Source organism: Athene noctua, chromosome 1 (assembly GCF_965140245.1).
Source record: "Athene noctua chromosome 1, bAthNoc1.hap1.1, whole genome shotgun sequence".
Classification (NCBI taxonomy): domain Eukaryota; kingdom Metazoa; phylum Chordata; class Aves; order Strigiformes; family Strigidae; genus Athene; species Athene noctua.
This window is the reverse complement of record NC_134037.1, coordinates 176416932-176434820: the sequence shown is the minus strand read 5'-3', so window position 1 is coordinate 176434820 and position 17889 is coordinate 176416932. Positions and strand designations below refer to the sequence as shown.

Sequence of the window (17889 nt, the reverse complement as noted above, 5' to 3'; positions counted from 1 at the left end):
TTCCTACATGTCTGTGTTGTAACACTGAGTGGAGCAGATGGTATTAAGAGAGGACTCTATGGCATAAGCAGAGAATAGGCCACAAGGAAGAAGAACTTGACAGTGTATGGAAGCTATGGAGTAGTAAAAGCTCAGTGTGCCTCATCTTCAGGTATAGCTACTCTGCATTTTTAAAAGTGATTAAATTAAATGAAACATTTCACTGTATAATGACCTTTTTTACTAATCCTAAATTACCAGGAGACTATATGAATACATGGTAAGCTGAAATGTAAGGTGCAGTTTCTCCACATTAGTTCCAGTTACAATGTGAACACAGTTTTGATTTTAATGATTTTTGTTTTGACATGAAAGATGTCTTTCAGTTTAGTTATGTAGTACGTATTACATTCTATGTGCCATCAGATTTCCCATAGTAAATTCAAATACTAATTTCCAAGGTATACTAGATCTGATTATCAGTTGACAGTTGGTGATGTGGAAGTTTTATGGCTCTCTGAAGTTGTGTAAGTGAGAAATGCTTCAGAATATTTTAAAGAGATAAGAGAAGTTGTGTTTTAAAAATGGAAGAAACTGATGAAAATGAGAGCTATGGATGCTCTAAAAAAGCAAAGAAAATGCAGAGGGTTTTTTCAGTATCATATTAAAAAAGAAGTAATGTAATTTTAAGGCAAGAGTGGTTTGGGTTTTTTTTTTTTTTTGAATAGTTCTGCCTTCTTGCTAAGTTGGTACTTTGAGAAGTAGATGCATCTCAGGAGTATGGAGAAAGGAATAATATCTTGATGTCATAACTGAGTAGCAGGGAGGCTGATGGCATAGAAGAAAGCTATCTCTTTTTTGTTTGCTGCATACAAGACTATATCAAGTGTTTATACAGTAGTGTATAATAAAGTTTAATCTTACTCTAGCTGTGTGTGTGTGGTTTCATTTTGGTTTGTTTTTTGTCCCTGTACTTACATTTACTAGCTAAATGTTAGAGAGGAACAGTTAAATAATAATTTTTATAAAGTCTGACAGGATCATCATCATAGGTTAAATACTTTTGACTTTGATTCAGGTTTACTAAGTGAATAGGTAAGCTTTTGAACTTGTTACCTGCTTAATGATTCTTTTTTAATAGTCAAATCCTTGGCTTTTTTATCCCGTGTACTTCTGTATCCTGTATCAGTTTTTTGGTTTTTTTAAAAAAAGACATGTTTTGATTAGTTTTCATATTATGTACTTGATCTTAAAATTTAATAAACTTATGTCTGTAAATAAGCACACACTGAAACCAAGCATCACAATTGAGAAGGTTGTTTCTCTCAATATTCTTTGTGGCATAAAAAAGTGATTTTTGTGTTTCTTGTTTCACATGTTTCTTTTTTGTTTGTTTATTCCTCAAGAAAGTGATAGTGACTTGTTTTGCAAACACTTCTATCATTTAGGTTTTCCTCATTTGCATTATTCATATAAAAAAATTTCAGGATAGAGAATTGTATCTGTTGATGCAGAACACTTTAAGGAGTGTCACTGTTCTATTGCATAATAATTTCTTTTCCAAAATTTCATGCTCAGAGATGAGGGATATTTCCATTGCGTTCATGATACTTCAGCTTTAATGTAGACTGTGTGGAAGGCACACAGGTTTAATGCAAAGAATTACTGTGAGAGCAGTTAGCATATGTATCCCTGTTCTGATGTAAAGTGTGAATTTATTTGGTTTTTCTATTGGAGAAAATTTTCTCAATTCTTTCTGAGTTTTCCTATCTAATGCCGTGTCTCACAGGTTTCTGGTTGTGTTCACTTCTACCTTTAACCCCCAATTATTTATATCCATGCCCCTTTTAGTCATTACTCAGCAGAATTTTACATGTTTCTAATTTTCTGTGCATTCTTGTGAATCACATTTGCGGGTACATTCATTACTGCACTGTTGCTGGGTCTTTTTGCTTGGTTAGTATAATGAAAAAATTATTGAAATACTTTTAAAAAAGCAGAAAAATGTTCAGAGGAATTGTTTGGTTTGCTTTAACAAACCTCTTGGCAAAATGGCTTTGCCTCATGATGTCTTTCATAACTTATAAATATACAAGGAATATAAAACTCTAAGGATAGTCCTAGATTATTAAAAGTGATGATAGTTTCTGCAATAGGAGGAATGGAGAACTAAGTGAGAGAGTAAATATACACATATATATGGAAATTTATAAGGAAAGTTTTGGTTAAAACTGGTAATGAGGGCCCAAAGCCCAAACCAATAAGATTTTATGCTGAAAGTACTGTTCCTGTCTTAGTGAAGGTATGCATCAGATAGCAAAAGAACTTTAATTTATATAGAACTTCAGCGAGTCATGAGACAAGGATAGTTCATAGTTGGTGGTCTCTGACAAGACAACTGGAAATAATGGAGGAGTAAGAGTGAGTAGGGAGATACTGAAAATCAAGTGAGGAAAGAAAGTTGTAGAGGAAAGAAAATGAAGAGCAGAACATCTGAGGAGTGATATACAGATACTCTATTGAAGAAATTAAATTAAAAATATATAAAAAACCTAAAAGGCAAGTGGGAACTTTTAGCCGAGACAGTAGGTGGGTGAATCTGTACTCTAACCGAAGTTTGTTGTTGAAGGTACCTGCTGTTTTGAGCTGTTGCACTTCTATCCTCTTAGAATAGAGGTAAGATATGTGGAGCCACTTGATATTTGATACTATATTAAGACAACATATCAAGTGCAATTTCAAGCTTTTGTATGTGGATAAGACATAGCCTCTGTGTAGAAAAATGCCACCTTTTCCTCTCAAAGATATCAGGCTATAGAAAAAACAGGCATCTTGTGGGGAAGGGTATAAATAAACACTTGCCCATTTGTGCATGTTTTTGCTGAATGTGCACACAGAGAGCTCTGATCTGCAGTCATAGTTCTCCCTCCTCTCCCTGGTTGGAGCAGGGGAATTAAAAAACAAGCACCTTTGCAAGGCAGCTTTTTTATAAAACAGTTTCCATATTCTGTCTAAGTGACCATCTCTTTCTTTTCTTCACCTATTAAGTGGATCTGAAATCCCTTGTTTCCTTAATTTATGTGAGAGGCTAGATAAAGTAGCTGCGCTAGTAAGGCAGCTGGAGTCAGTTATCTGCAAGGTCACATTCAGTCCCATGCTTCTCTGCCCTGCTTGATTTTGTTAGGGAGTTAGATGTACCAAGCTGTAAATCCTGGAGAAGCCAATAGGTGAACCTTATTTTTAATAGTAGTTTGTAGTTACTATTGTGTACTTAATTTAAAGATTGAGGATATCTAATGAGTCTTTAAAATGTGTATGCAAACACACAATGTGTAATGTTACTTGCTTTAAAACTTAAGAACGATACACTTCTAGATGGAAGTTAAATTTGTTCATAATTATTAAGGTGTCACATTTGGTTTTAATGTTGGTGCATTTACAGATCAAAAGTGAAGTGAACAAGCTCTATAAATTGTTGGAAATCGATATTGATGGAGTCTTTAAGTCCTTGCTGCTGTTAAAGAAGAAGAAATATGCTGCTCTGACTGTGGAACCAACAGGAGATGGGAAATACATAACTAAGCAAGAACTGAAAGGATTGGATATAGTCCGAAGAGACTGGTGTGATCTTGCAAAAGAGACTGGAAAGTGAGTTTCTTTGTGGCATTGTTCACTTTGCTCTGTTTTATACAGCATATGCTTCATAAACATTTGATGTCTCATGGCTGTTTCCTAAACAGTACAAATTGATAACTAACATCAGTGTTAGAGCATCTTAACTAATTTTTGTAGGAGGTGGTAAACATTACTTTTTGGCATTGGTGACAGATTACACTTGTGTAAGTCCATTTGTCTCTTATTTCAATATCTGTTTTACATCTTCTGTGGAAGCTGTGCATTTGTGTTGTCACAGTTTTGTAAATGCAGTTTATTAAACCACAGCTGAAATCTTACGAAAATGGTAGGTGCTTTCAGCATTCGGAGTCACAGGTTTTGGGTCAGATTTCTTTTCAAAGTTGGCTAAATAAGCTGGTGGTCCGCTAATAAAGCTGGAAGTGCACTGGGTGCATCTTGAGGAGATGATCGCTTCACCAATACTGTTTCTATTCCATTTTTCGAATGAGACTCTTCTGATACTTCATTACAGTGGATACTGGACTGATGATCTATTAATTGATATCGCACAGGGCATTTTTATACTTAATTTCAGTAACATTTAGCACTGTAGAAAGAAAATTGGAGTGGGTGTAGAGGTGGTCATCTGGGGACTGACTCAACTTACATTGTGTACTGCCTCTTGAAAACTTAACTAAATTGTGGTCCAAGTGTATCAAAAAATGAATACTCTTTTACATCTGTAAAAATACACCCCACACTTGCTTACTGTTCTTAAGACTTGCATTTTCTAAGAAAAGATGCATCATAATAGAAGCAAATTTTTCCAAGTTAGGAATGTATTAGTAATTAAAGCTATACAAATGTTTGAGAGTGTTCTTTAGTGACTAACTCTTCTGCAGCTGGCAGATCTTCCAACCACATTTTACAGAAATAGGCAAGACTTTGCTTACTTGATATGTTCTCTTCTCCCCCATCTTGAGATACCTGCTATGGAATAATAAATGGCAAAATGAAATGGGATCAGAAAATAGAAACCAGTTGCACTCAACAATTTCAAATCACTGTTTAACATTAGAACTATTCACAATAATTTGCTTTTAGTAAAATAAGTAAATAAATAAAACACAACATGAAATATCCTGGGAAATTTCTGTAAATTTTGCATCAGGCTTCATCCTCAGGCTCTTTAATTTTCAGAGGTAACCCAGGGGAAGAGAGGATTGTGTTTACTGTAATGGTTTTGCTTTGTGCGTCTTAAGCTTTTCTTCATTTCTGGTTTTTACAGCTATATAATTGGTCAGATTCTTTCTGATCAGCCCCGAGACATAATTGTGGAAAATATTCAAAGGCGGCTTATAGAAATTGGAGAAAATGTGATCAGTGGCCAGATCCCAGTAAATCAGTTTGAAATAAACAAGGTAAATGATGTCTCAGCTTTTTTCTGTTTCAGAAAAACTTTACTGTTCCTGAATATTTTTATGGCTGATAAAAATCTTTTTAATCCTTATGATAACTCTGAAATATCAGGAGTTTTAGTAGAGGTTGAATAACATGGAACATATTTCAAAGATCCTCAGTATGAGAAAAAGTACCTTGTGGGGCTGGAGTCCAGTCTCCCTTCTTCAAAATAATAACTTTGTCCCTTGTCCCATCCTGCTGTCTTCTTCACTGATTATGCACTTTGAGAATGACATGATAGTGCATGCTTTCAGAAGTTTCTCCTAAATTCTTATTTTATGTTTCAGGTTTAAAATACATAAACTGAAGAATGCAATGGAAAAGAATCAAATGTTCTGTTTTCTAGAAAACACATATAAAGCATACTATTGTTATTTTATTTCTTTTCAAAGCTCCATAGAAGAAAACTAACAGTCATTTTGAGATTGCATTCCAGACTTTCCTGCAGCAAGAAGTAAAATACTGTTTTACGGAGTTTTAGCAAACAGCATTGTGGTTTTGGTGTATTTCTATGAATCCTCAATGAAACCCGTTTTTTAACTTCAAAGGCCTCCCCCTCCATTGCTAGTGGGGTGTTTCACTAATGAATTGGATATTACATGCTCCTCTCATGCTTCTAATAGAAGAGATTTACCAAATTTGCTCCCCCCAAAGTCTATTTCTTTTGCCAGCCGGACATCTGTCTGCACTGTAAGACTGTGTTAATCAGTTAAGAAATGTGTTCGGGTTTCATATGAGTGTTAGAGAAATCAGTGATTTTTATGGTTAAAAAAAAAAAAGACTGTTCTGATGCAAATATTCTAAGAGTACTTAGTATCCCAGTAAAAGATACATATAGAATAATTTTCACTTCAAATGCTGAATGCTCCCCTGTTTTACTACTTTGGAAAAAAATAAATAATGTATTTCACTCTTAAGTCAAATGTATTAGTTATTTCTAAGAATTGATATGATGGCAAATATTTAAATGTAGCATTTTATTTTATGTGAAGGAAAAACTCATTTTGGAATCTCAGTAGTATGAGATACATGGAAACATTTAAATCCAGTTGTATCCTCTTGCTAGTGAGCTTGTTAAATACACTTAATTACTTGATATTGAGATTTATTTTACAATCTGAACTGGTGCAGGGGTAAGAGGGTAATCTCTGGCTGTATTTCTGTATTTTGTATAATGTTTTCATCTTCAATTTAGATTAAAACAATTGCATTGTATCTGTAACTGTTTTGAACTGTTGTGCTTTTAATGTAATGCATTTTTCAGATAGTTATTGTAAAAGCGTCCTCTCATTTTATTAATAATAACATTTTTAAAATATGAAGGACTGGTTCCTAGACGTTAATGTCTGGAAAATACCTTTATTACAATTTTTTTCATCTTAACTTTTTCATGTTGCAAATGTACTTGTGAATTAGTAGATGGGTGAATGTAGCTACTATGTAGTCTTGTCTTTTAAAGTTCTGAGTTGTCCATCACTGAAGTAAAATACTTTTCTCATAGTTATGTTTCTGTTCCTCCTTTGATCTCTTAGGCATTGACAAAAGATCCCCAGGATTATCCTGACAAAAAAAACTTGCCACATGTGCATGTTGCCATGTGGATAAACTCTCAAGGAGGCCGAAAGGTGAAGGCAGGAGACACAGTGTCATATATCATTTGTCAGGTAAAAATATCTTTACAGCTAAATATTAGGTGTTGTTTTGAGAGACAGCAAAGAAAACCAACTCAACTCCTGGAAAAAAAATGTTTTGGCATTTCTTTGTAGTGAGATAATGTTATAGTTTAAAATACTCATTTTTCTGTACTAAAGTTAGTTTTATAGAGCCAGAAAGAACCATTGTGATCAGCTCTGTTCATCTGACTGTTTCCATGTAGTGGCTGATAAAATTTCCCTGAATTAATTTGTTTGGAACTAGAACTTATTGTTAAGGAAAATACCCAGTCTTTGTGAAGAAGGAAATTCTGGTGGTGAAGAACCTGTCATTCTTGTAAAGCTGATTGGTGGTGGTGGATAGTGTCATTGTTATTTTCAATTTCAACCTGTGTCTTTTCAATTCGCAGTCATTGGATCTGGCAGTACGTCTGTTGGATAGACTGGGGAATTTGAGAAACTTTCTGTTTTCAGGTGTTTCTCATATAAATGCTTATCATTATCTCATGAATATGTACTCCACTTCGGATTTGCTGTTAAAAAAAAGTGTATGTTGGATTAGATGGACCAAGGGGTCTTTTATGCCAAACTGATGGACTTGCAGTGTGACTTATACAGTGGACCACTATTTCAGCTCCTTCATCATTAAAAACTAAAAGATACTGTATTTAATTGAGAGTTCTTAGCCTGGTGTGACAAAGCTGCTAAGACTTAGAAGAGCTGGGCCATGGGTATGGCTGAGAAATGGCACAATACAAGAGAAGAATGTACTTGTTGAAAGAAGGGAGCTGAAGGAATTGCATTGTAATTATTTTTGCAAAGCAGCTGGATGAGCTGAATAGTCCTAAATTAATTTTGTTCTGAATACTAAGTTGTCTGAAAGGAGTAGGAGGGACCAATGGCTTGCAGTCTGTCTTTAATAGGGATGGGTTTTGAGTCCATGGTTGCTGACCCTATTGAAGCCAGTAGCTCGTCTTAACTGAAAAATGAAGGTGTCATATGTTAGTGCATTAGTTTTATTTTACCGTAAAAAAGGCTAAAAAGGAGATCTGGCGAAAAATAAGCTGTGGTACCACACCCCCCCCACACCCCCCTCCATCCCCGTTAACATTTACTTGTACTACTGAATGCTTGCTAAAATCCTAGTTTCAGTTCTGCTCTAAGATTTTTGAAACGCATTAAAAATAAAATTTCCTAGTGTAGTTGTGGACTGGGAATATGATTCTACTGCATGAATGAATTATGTTTTCCAGAAGAACACTATCATCCTAGAGTTGATACTTAATTCCTCCATGAATACTGTTTTTAGTTTAATTATTGCCTTCCCAAATTGAATTGTTTTCTCCTTTTCTTCCTCTTTCAAGTTGGAGAAGAATGTAATATATACTCTAACCTCTGAGTGGTGTTTCTCTCTTGGCTTGAGATGTCACCATGTGTTCCTTTCAGTATTTCAGAATATTTAAGAATTTTCTCTTTCATATTGATAGTATTGCCTCTGTCATTTATTTACATGCCAATGAAAGATGGTCCATTCTCTGACCATTCATTCTATTTGTTTCTTTATAGAATTGAAGAATATAAATTTCCTAGCAAAACAGATACAGTTTTGATATCCATGACTTAGAATTTGCTTGTTGTGCGAAATGATAATGCTAGTTTAGTACAAAGTGAATCCAAAATGCATGCCCTCTGCGTATTTTTAACTGGGCTGATGGTTACAATGTGTTTTCATTGTGCATTTCAGAATTGACAGATGGGACTGTTTACTCTGTCTACTCTTACTGATTTGCACGTGTAGGCTGCAATAATACAAGCTGGATTTACATTCTTGAACTTGCTAGTTGATGCCAGCATCAGCAATGCAATTTTTTTTACTACTGCTGGATTTGTGTTGGATGCATAATAAATCAACCAAAAGAGTGATTGTGTAACAGTTTTGCGTTAAAATAATGCATAATATTTGAAGCATAATCCTTTGTATAGACTGAATGTGGGTTTTACTTTTCTCACACTTTGTTTCATATGTGTCTCATGTCTTAGGATGGATCAGATCTCAGTGCCAGCCAGCGAGCATATGCTCCAGAACAGTTGCAAAAGCAAGACAGTCTTATTATTGATACTCAGTACTACCTGTCACAGCAAATACATCCAGTAGTTGCTAGAATATGTGAGCCCATAGAGGGAATTGATTCTGTTCTTATTGCTACGTGGTTAGGTAAGTATTCTAAATTCAGTTTATTTAAAGAATTACAAAGTGAGAAGTTTTAATGTATGTTTCTTAACAGAAATGCTTTCCCAAATCAGTCTTTACAGTGAACAATAGCTTGTATTACACAGTCTGTAGAAAGCAGCTTGGACTGTTAAGTTTATTTCTATGACTTTTGCAGAATACTGTGTTTCAGAAGGTGCTCAATAACATGAACTTAATTTTATAACACTTGTTCAGAGTTGCAGAAATTTACTGTTCATTAATGACAGTACTACTGCATGTCTTTTAAGATTTTTCTCAAGTTAATAAAGTAGTTCTAGAGCGTGCATCCAGAACTAGCATTTTTCCAGAGAGAAATCATAACATCTTTATTATCCTCCCAGGGAGAAAGCAGTCATAGTTATAATGAAAGGATACAGTTTTTTAGTATGGTGTAAGTGAAGACTATTGTTTCCTAGAACTGACCTAGTGGATGATAGAAACATAGAACCTTAGTCACGGTCTTGCCTGCTTCATGTGGAGAAATGATATGGCCAAAAAAAAAAGTGCTATAAAAAGTGTGACTGAGATTAGTGACCCACAGAATCACCAGTTTTTATTCAAAAAAGCAACAGGGCATTGCTTGTTAGAGTTGGTTTTCCTCTTAAGAGGATGTCAAAGGAATTAAAATTAGAGATTTTCTCTGCCCAACTCTTGATTGCCTGTCTTCTCCATTCCCATGGCTTCTTACCTAGAATTTTGGGTGTTGAAAATTGTTAACAGTTCTATCAGGTCTCTTTCCATGAAAATTCTGTGCTGTGTGGGTAATCCTTTTAGTGTTGTTTCCTCCTTAAAAATGATTCAGTAGAAGACATAATTGATAAACAGAAATTTTGTGATTTGTATCCCAAATATGGTTCATTATTTTTAAAACTGTTACTCAGACATGGAAAAAGTTGTTAATCTTGCTGACTGCTTAGTTCTTAACAAGACTGTCCTCTCCCACTAGAAAGCATTTTTAGAGTTGCACTGTGTCAGTTCAGTAATCTCCTGTTTGATGCTATGCCCATGTCTACAGGAAGTTGACCTGCAGAAATGATTTTGTTCAGAATTTTGGAATGCTTGAAGGAAAAGTTGGTCCTCAACATTCTGTGTTTAGGTATAGGCCAAGATCCAGGATTTGGTCACTTAAAACCAACTGGCACTGTATTGTCTTAAGGCCCTTTCTACCTGGGTCACTGCATCTCTGTAGCTTCCTTAGTAACAGTAGGTTCTGCTCATGGTGAGCTTGCAGTTTTTGCTTAAAATATGTGCAAGTAAGTTCCTGTCTTGTTTCTTCTCAAGAAGGGTGATAACATGAAACATCTTCATCTCCCAAGACAGTCTGTATAACGTGCAGCTGTTTCCATCTCCATTTCCAAATTATCTGTAAACAAACATACCCACAAAACCTAAAAAAACCCCAACCCCACCATAAAAAACAACCCCAAACAAAAAAAAAACCCAAGGACATAAATCTGGCTTTTTCTGAGAGGCTGCAAGGCTATTTCTTGGAGGCATTCGATGTTCCAGTGTGTCCTCAACAGCTCTGGAGGTTTGAGGAGGTGTCAGCCCTGCTTCACACATGCAGGCTGACCGTACAAATCATTTTGTTTATGTGGCAGGGCCTTGGTATACAAGTTTCCCTTGATGTCAGAGTGGACTATGTGGTATGCCTGACTGAAAAGGTCAGGCTCTCTTGGTTAGGTTGAAGTGGTTTAAAATAGGTGGTAAATTTGTACTTCATTTAGGTAAAAGACAGGAAAGATTTCTGAAGCTAATTTATTTTATTTGGCAAAGATTGACAGTTTTGTAGAGTTAAGCTCAAATTCGGAATTGTTCCTTATTCACAAAAGGCTGGATTTTCGGAAAAGACTGGCTCCCTTCAGGCACCTAAATTAAGTGCCCAAATCTGTGTGCCACTTGATAGCATCTACTGTTTGCAAATGCCTGTGCTGCTTTTTGCGCTATAGTACGTTCAAGATGAAAATTTCTTTTATGATCTATAATAACATCATGCAGCTGAGAGTTTATTAATAGTCCACAATTGTCAGTCTGAAAACCTGTATGTATCTATTACAATCTTAGATCTGAAATGTGTTCAGTTTGACCTTGCTGTGCTGTAAGAATGTTATTTCCTTCTCCAGCTTTGTTTTCTAGGGAATGCTTAAATTGAGCTTGGAAGTAAAGTCAAGTCTTTTTCAAAACTTGTGCTCTACTTAGGTCTTTACATACAGCACTTTATCAGAGTTGTACATAAATCTTTGCAAGCTGAAGTTACCTTAAAGCTTTTATTTTTAACAGTAATGGAGGGATAGTCAAGTGATTTCATTTCAAAGAAATTGAAAATAGTTTACAAGATACAAAAGTGTACGAGATATTTGAGCCCAGCTTGCTAAAACAAGCAAACATGAAAACTGTTTATTGTTCTGTGTTGCTAAGCTGGGCTTTTTTGCTTAGTATTTTCATCATGTTACACATCCAAATTCCCGTTGTTTTCCCTGTCTTGTTGCAAAAGAGCATATTTTTCTGTTCTGTGGAAGCTGGTATTACGGAGGATATCTAAGTGTCACATCTGTGGGCCAAAACTTGGTTGCATTCTCATTGTGTGTGTCTTCCTCTGCCTGATCTGTTTTATTGTGTTACATAGGGTATGTGTCTGTATAGGGAGAATGGTTGTAGAAAAAAGATCTCGGTTTCATATTTAACAGAATCTCTTTATGAGGTGAATGTTTCATTGATATGTCATTGCATTAGTCCGAGTAGATAAAATTGAGCAGAGGGAAGCTTGGCTCTTATCAAAATGATGAAAAGTTCTTTGTTCTGTCTGTGTTCAAAGCAAGTTATTTTAAGATCTTTTAGATGCTGAAGAACAAAAGCAAATAACCACACCTAAAAATTGTAGAGAGCTGCTTAAATACCATACTTATTCACTATGGCATTAAGCTGAAAACTGACTTTTGTTTTTGGACATTGTAGGAGGTGTTCCTGGCTTTTGAGAGATACGGAAATTCATTGTTTCCAAAACCAAGAACCTCATGAGCATGCTCCTGCATTCACTCTAAAGTTCTTGAGGAAAAGCAGTGACAAGATAAGGATTGTCAGGGTTTCTGAAACTTAAGTGTGCAATGTGATCAGTAATACCATTCAATAAATCTGATCTCCTTAAATGCTTGGAGACCTACCTTACTTCATCCTGAAGATACCTATAGTTTTAAATTAAAAGAACTGTATTGGCAGAACAATTCTCTTAACGTATTTGAAGTAAGGTTTTTTGTTGATACATAAATACTGCTCCTTGTCTCAAAGAGAAATCACATCTTATTTCTGTGTTGTCAAAAGTGTCTAAACATTATGGAAGCAGAGTCATTTAACCATGGGATTTTTGTAGCTGTTACTGTATAACATCATTTTCTCTAAATTACGGAAGTTGCTGACTGCTGTCCTAGACTGTGTCATGGTCTGCTGAAAGAGATGTGTGCTGCTGCCTTACAGGTGTGTGTGCACATTGGCGCTCTGCAGATGCTTGGCATTTGGACATTTCAGAGGAAGACTACATAATTTTAGGGAGTCGTTACTGGGTCCTGAAGAAGCTTGCCATTAAGAATACTTCCCAGTACTGGTTGATCCTTCCACGCAGTATCTGCATGTTAGTTGCTCCTTGTAAGCAAACCCACCACCACCTTAAAGATACTATCTTTTTTTTATTTCTTCCTAGAGAGTTATTTAATAGGGGCCTCTTAATATAGTATTTAGCAGCCACTCTGGCTGTCCTGACAGAAACCAGGAATTACATCAGGTTCTCTTTTTTCATTTGTTTTCTCACAGAGGAGGATGAGAATGTGCAAGATTGGAAATTAAGATTAATGACAGATAAAGTAATGACAGAACTTCATGACAATGCAGTAGCAGACCCCAAAGTGTATGAATTTTGTTGTTTGTGGTCTCGTTGGGGTTTTTTAAGATGCTCTAGACCCGCTTAGAAACTGAGACTTGCTAAACCATGTCGCATGTTCTGGCGGCGCAAGAGGCCGTTTTAAGGGCCCCATGCAGAGGGCAGTCTGGCTTTGCAGCGCGGGAGGATCAACTTGAGAAAAATAAAAAAGCGTGCGTTTCCCAAGGGCGCCGGCCCCGGCCACCCAGGGTCAGACTGGGAGAGCGGGAGGCCGGGCCCGGCGTCGGGCCCGGCGCGTCGGTCCTGGCTGAAATGCGCGGTCGTAGCCTCGAGGTGGCAGCACCGGATGCCGTTTCCCTGCCTCTCACAAAATGTCTAACGGTCAAAGGTAGCGGCGGGGAAACTTTCCGTCCTTCCCGGCTAACCTGCGGCTGAAATACGGAACCCGGGGACGAGCCTCGGGGCTTTGTCCAGCGGTCCGCGGGGAAACCGGCCCGGCAAGCCCCCCGCGGCCGGCGGTGGAGGCTCTGGGCCGCTCCTGCCGGGCTCCGTGCTGCACTCCTGTGCCCGGGGAGCCTGCGGGGAAAGATGTGTAAAAACCATCTGCAGAAATGGGATTTTTAAAATCTTGCGATTACTAAAATTTATTTGACCTTTTTTCAGTTTCCTGAGCGACCTCTTGCTTTCTAGTTAGTAAATGTTTTAATAGTGCTGTTAAATAATTCAGGAACAAGTCATGGAACTTACTTTTATTATTTAGTTTTGTCATGCTCGGTTCATCAGAATATTTTTAATGTCTTATTTCTTTGTCATGCATGCAACCTTGCAGTTTTGGTGAGGTTGGAAAACTTACCTGTGATACAGGTAATTTAATGATACCCCTGAAGATTTTCATGTCAGAGTAAGTGAAAGTCCCTTTGATTTTTCTTGATGTCATGGAAAAAAATAGTTCAGATAAGTTTGGAGATTAGTCTTATCCTATTAATTTAAACATTACCAAAACCAGATACTATTTTTACCCCTTCACCCACCAGATAGTTCCTATTTTGTTTACCAAGTAGGGTAAGATGACCAGTGTGACCTGGTCCAAGAAGATACCAGTTAGTGTGCTGAAATGGATTAATTGAACCAAAAACTATTCCTGAAAGGAGATAATAGGCAAAATAGTTCCCAATTCCACAAGATAATTAAGGTAGGCATGTTCTTTAAAAGCCTGATTTGTAGCCCCTTTGATTTCACTGGGGCTGTTTGCACACCAAAAGTTAGATGTACACTTGAATCATCATGGTATTTTTCCTGTTGTTTTCTCCAGCCAAAACAGCTAAGAAAGTTCAGAGAGGTGTGATTTAAATTCTTCCAATAAATAAGTTTGAGGGGGTTTTTCTGTTAAATTATTACCAGATGTCCAGATGCCGATTTGCTGTCACTGGTTTCGCTGAACACTGGAAAACTGCAGTTGTCTGAGGACCAGAATTTATCTCCTTTTATTTAGTGAACTACTTTGCTCTGTATCTGCCTTTTGGGAAACAACCAAAGATAGATTTCTAGCTGAACTTTAATGGCATCTGTGTTGGAAAGTTGCAATAATGTTTTTTCATTCCACTTCGGAATTCAGGGTAAACTGAGAGTTTTTGTTTGTATTCACCATTACTACCTTAGATCCAACCTACTGCATACTTAGTTGATTTTTTGCAAAGTCTTAATGCTAAACTCAAGTCCCCTTTCTAAACCTTTTACCTACTACCTATGTGTTGCAGAACATACTCTTTATTTTCTAAAACAGCAAATACATTACCAACCCTTTTTTAAAAAAAAAAAAAAAAAAAAAAAAACACAAACAACACAACAATACCCACCCCCCCACCCCATCCCCCCCCAGAAAACCCCCAAACAAAGCCCCACAGTCTTTTTTGTGGGTACCATATGTATTACAGTATAAAATAACCTATTAGCAATGTTTTTTGCTTTGTTTACCCTTCATTTTAATGAACAGTAGAGAACTGTATTAAAAGTTTAAGAACCTCTTGGAGGTGAATTGTTACCCCTATGCATTGACATTTGTTTCTTTTGATAAAATTAAAGTTGGCAAGATTGATTACATTTTAGTGTAACCCATAGTCTATCAAGAACCACATAAACTTATTTGAGAATGGAATTTTTCATTGTCCTCGAATTTCTTTTATGATTGCAAAATAGAAATTCAGAGTAGCGATAGTAAAGTCACACATATCAAATCTCTTGTGTAAAGACAATTGGTATCTGCCTGTATAGTAAGGTTAAGAAATGCAAAATCTAGCTTCACTTTATGTTTGTTAATCTTTCTTGCTCTTTCTGTAGTAATTATTTTTGTTTTGAAATTTACACAAGATATGGATTAATACGTGGTAATCTGTTACTTGGCTTAATTAGCCTCTGTTAAAAATATTTTTTTAGAGTGCTTCTTTGGTCTGTTCTTAATAATAAAGTGAGCCATAGTTTTCTGAACGTTTTCTTCTACATGCTCATTTGATTAATTTTTCTAGCATGTGCTATTTCCTAGAGTTAACAAAAAACCTGTAAATGGGATACATGGACTTTTAAAAGGTTCCACATGACAAAGGATGACAGAACTCGTAGATTTTTATTAAGTTTACTTTGGCAGTCTTATTCCTAGGGCAGTGAACTTCATGCTTGCTTGCTTATTTACTTATTTGTGGTTGAATCAGTATTTTTAGGATCTCTTTTGTGTATTTATTTGTTTAAAATCTTGAGTTCTGGCAATCAAAAATAAAGCATTTTGTCTCCAGCGCTGCCGTTTTAAATGCTGCTGCTGAATTTTAACCACTGCATTAGATTGAAACCTACATGCTGTTAACCACTGAGCCAAAATGAAATCGACCACTGCATTGAAATCAGAGTTGGCAGTTGTATACGGACTTGAAGGAGTTGGTAATAGCAGTGCACCCGCATTTCTTTAATGGGGTTTTTATTCTCTGTTTTGAGTTTTAATGGTGCCATTTTGATTTAAAGACTGTTTCTTAATAATGATGCACATTTTTATTGAAATATTTTCAATGTAACTTAAGAAGAAAATAACAATAAAGCCATCCGTTAGGAGTGGTTTCCTCAGAAACAAAATGTTCTGTTGCATACTCCCATGATAATGCAGTATGCTTGTTTTATTTATAAAGCAATCTTGCTTAAGAAGATAAGTAAGAAGATTTCTTCATGTTTTGTGAACCTTTATTTGTGGTTAAAAATTGTAAAATGTATTTATGTATTATAGAGAAAGTTTTGCTAAGGAGAGATTTTCAGCTTCTGAATTTACATTTTGTAACTTTCTTTTGAATCTGCTTCACCAGGCATATGAAAAATGAGCCTACTTGCATGGCTGACCTCTTAGTCTTTTGAAATTTTTGTTTCTTATTATTAGGACTGGATCCCTCCCAATTCAGAGTCCATCACCATTACCATAAAGATGAGGAGAATGATGCCTTGGTTGGTGGCCCAGCTCAGCTCACTGATGAGGAGAAATATAGGGATTGTGAAAGATTCAAGTTTTGCTGCCTCAGATGCGGAACAGAAAATATTTATGACAATGTCTTTGATGGTTCGGTTAGTTGGTTTTTTTCTGTGTCATTTCTGTTCATCGGTCAGGGAGAAAAATACTTGTAGAGAGAATGGCTTTTTATACAGCATTCATGTGATGTAGGAGAAGATACCATATTGTTTGAGTTCTGCTATTTATAGCTTTGGAACAGAAATTTGCTGATAGGATACTGCTGAAATATTTTTCCCATTTTTGCATTTCAGCTGTGTCGTCTAGCAGAACATGTGAGATTATCTGGATTCATTAATCTGTTTGCCCACAGTCGTGAATGATTGTTGCTGTAACTTTTTAAGGAATCCTTATCTTAACACCTTAGTAACTTCTAGTATTCTATTTAATGAAACTTTGGTGTAGTAATGACAATTTCTTATCCTAAATCATATTAATTGGAACAAAATGTTTTTGAAACTTGTGGTTATCTTGCCACATCCCACCTCCCTTCTTGATAGTAAGGTTTTCCTGTGTTATCTTTCCTTCTGTCATTGTGTATTGAACATAAAAAGTCATAGGGGTGCATTCTTGTTGAGAAGTTCTGCCAAAAAATGTATCTCTGACCTTGGATCACAACTTGAAATAGGGCCAAGTATTTAACTCTACAGCGATGTTATGTATGTATTAGTCATCGGCAAATTAGCGAGGTTCAGAGTAGTGAAAACCTTGAAACTGAAAGCAAATAAATCTTTTATCTAAATTAAAAGTAATTATTTTAAGTTAATTTGGACAAACAGCAGATGTTTTGCATTTTTTTGAATCAAAACAAAGCAATCTTTGGAAGCAAGTAAGAGGAAAAGACACACAAATCGAGTGATACTTTGTGAATCCTTGACTTTTGTTCAGTACAGCTGTAAATAAGAGTTAATTGCATGTAGGCTTGACAGCTTGCAGATGGCCTAACTGGAGAGAAGTGGATGTCAGACTCCTTAAGAAAGAAAAAAAAAACCCAAAACAAAACAAAACCCAAAAAACCCACCCCACAACCAAGAAAACCCCCATCAAACTACAAAAGAAACCCCTAAACCAAACCAAAACCCCCTTCTCTTCCACCTGAAATGATTTAGTTTTGTGAGTAGCAAAGATGGCTCACAAAAGCTAAGTCCTGCCTTGAAAGAAAGCTTTCTAAAAGTTGTGTAACTGTCCAACCTATCAGGTGGTTCTTATTTAAATGTGAATTCTACCAACTTAATTTCAGCTGTTCATGCATCACTTCCAGGTTCTGAAATTTTAATGTCAGGTGTTCAGAAGGATTTGAAAGTAAGGGGAATGAGATGGTGTAAAACTGTAAGAGCTATTCTTTGCACTTGAAGAAAATAAAAGATGATCATGTCATTCTTGTTTGACAAGGTCTGTCTCTACAGTCTTGTTCGTTATTTGGTAATTGGTATCTATAAGGTTGATTTCAGTGTTCTATAGATTAATTTTTTTACTTAATATAATTTTTTTAATGATTAACTTTGTAGCAGGTGAAAAAGTG

General features: G+C 36.0%; 1 protein-coding gene across 3 annotated transcripts in view; it reads left to right on the top strand.

Annotated features, from left to right (window-relative positions):
• The window catches only part of POLA1 (DNA polymerase alpha 1, catalytic subunit), a 206752-nt gene that overhangs the window by 76317 nt on the left and 112546 nt on the right, over positions 1–17889 (top strand). For all 3 annotated transcript variants that reach the window (XM_074929696.1, XM_074929714.1, XM_074929705.1), the window contains 5 exons: positions 3422–3627; positions 4883–5015; positions 6588–6719; positions 8748–8922; positions 16242–16423. In XM_074929696.1, coding sequence (XP_074785797.1) covers positions 3422–3627; positions 4883–5015; positions 6588–6719; positions 8748–8922; positions 16242–16423 — 828 coding nt within the window. The remainder of the gene's footprint in view (positions 1–3421; positions 3628–4882; positions 5016–6587; positions 6720–8747; positions 8923–16241; positions 16424–17889) is intronic.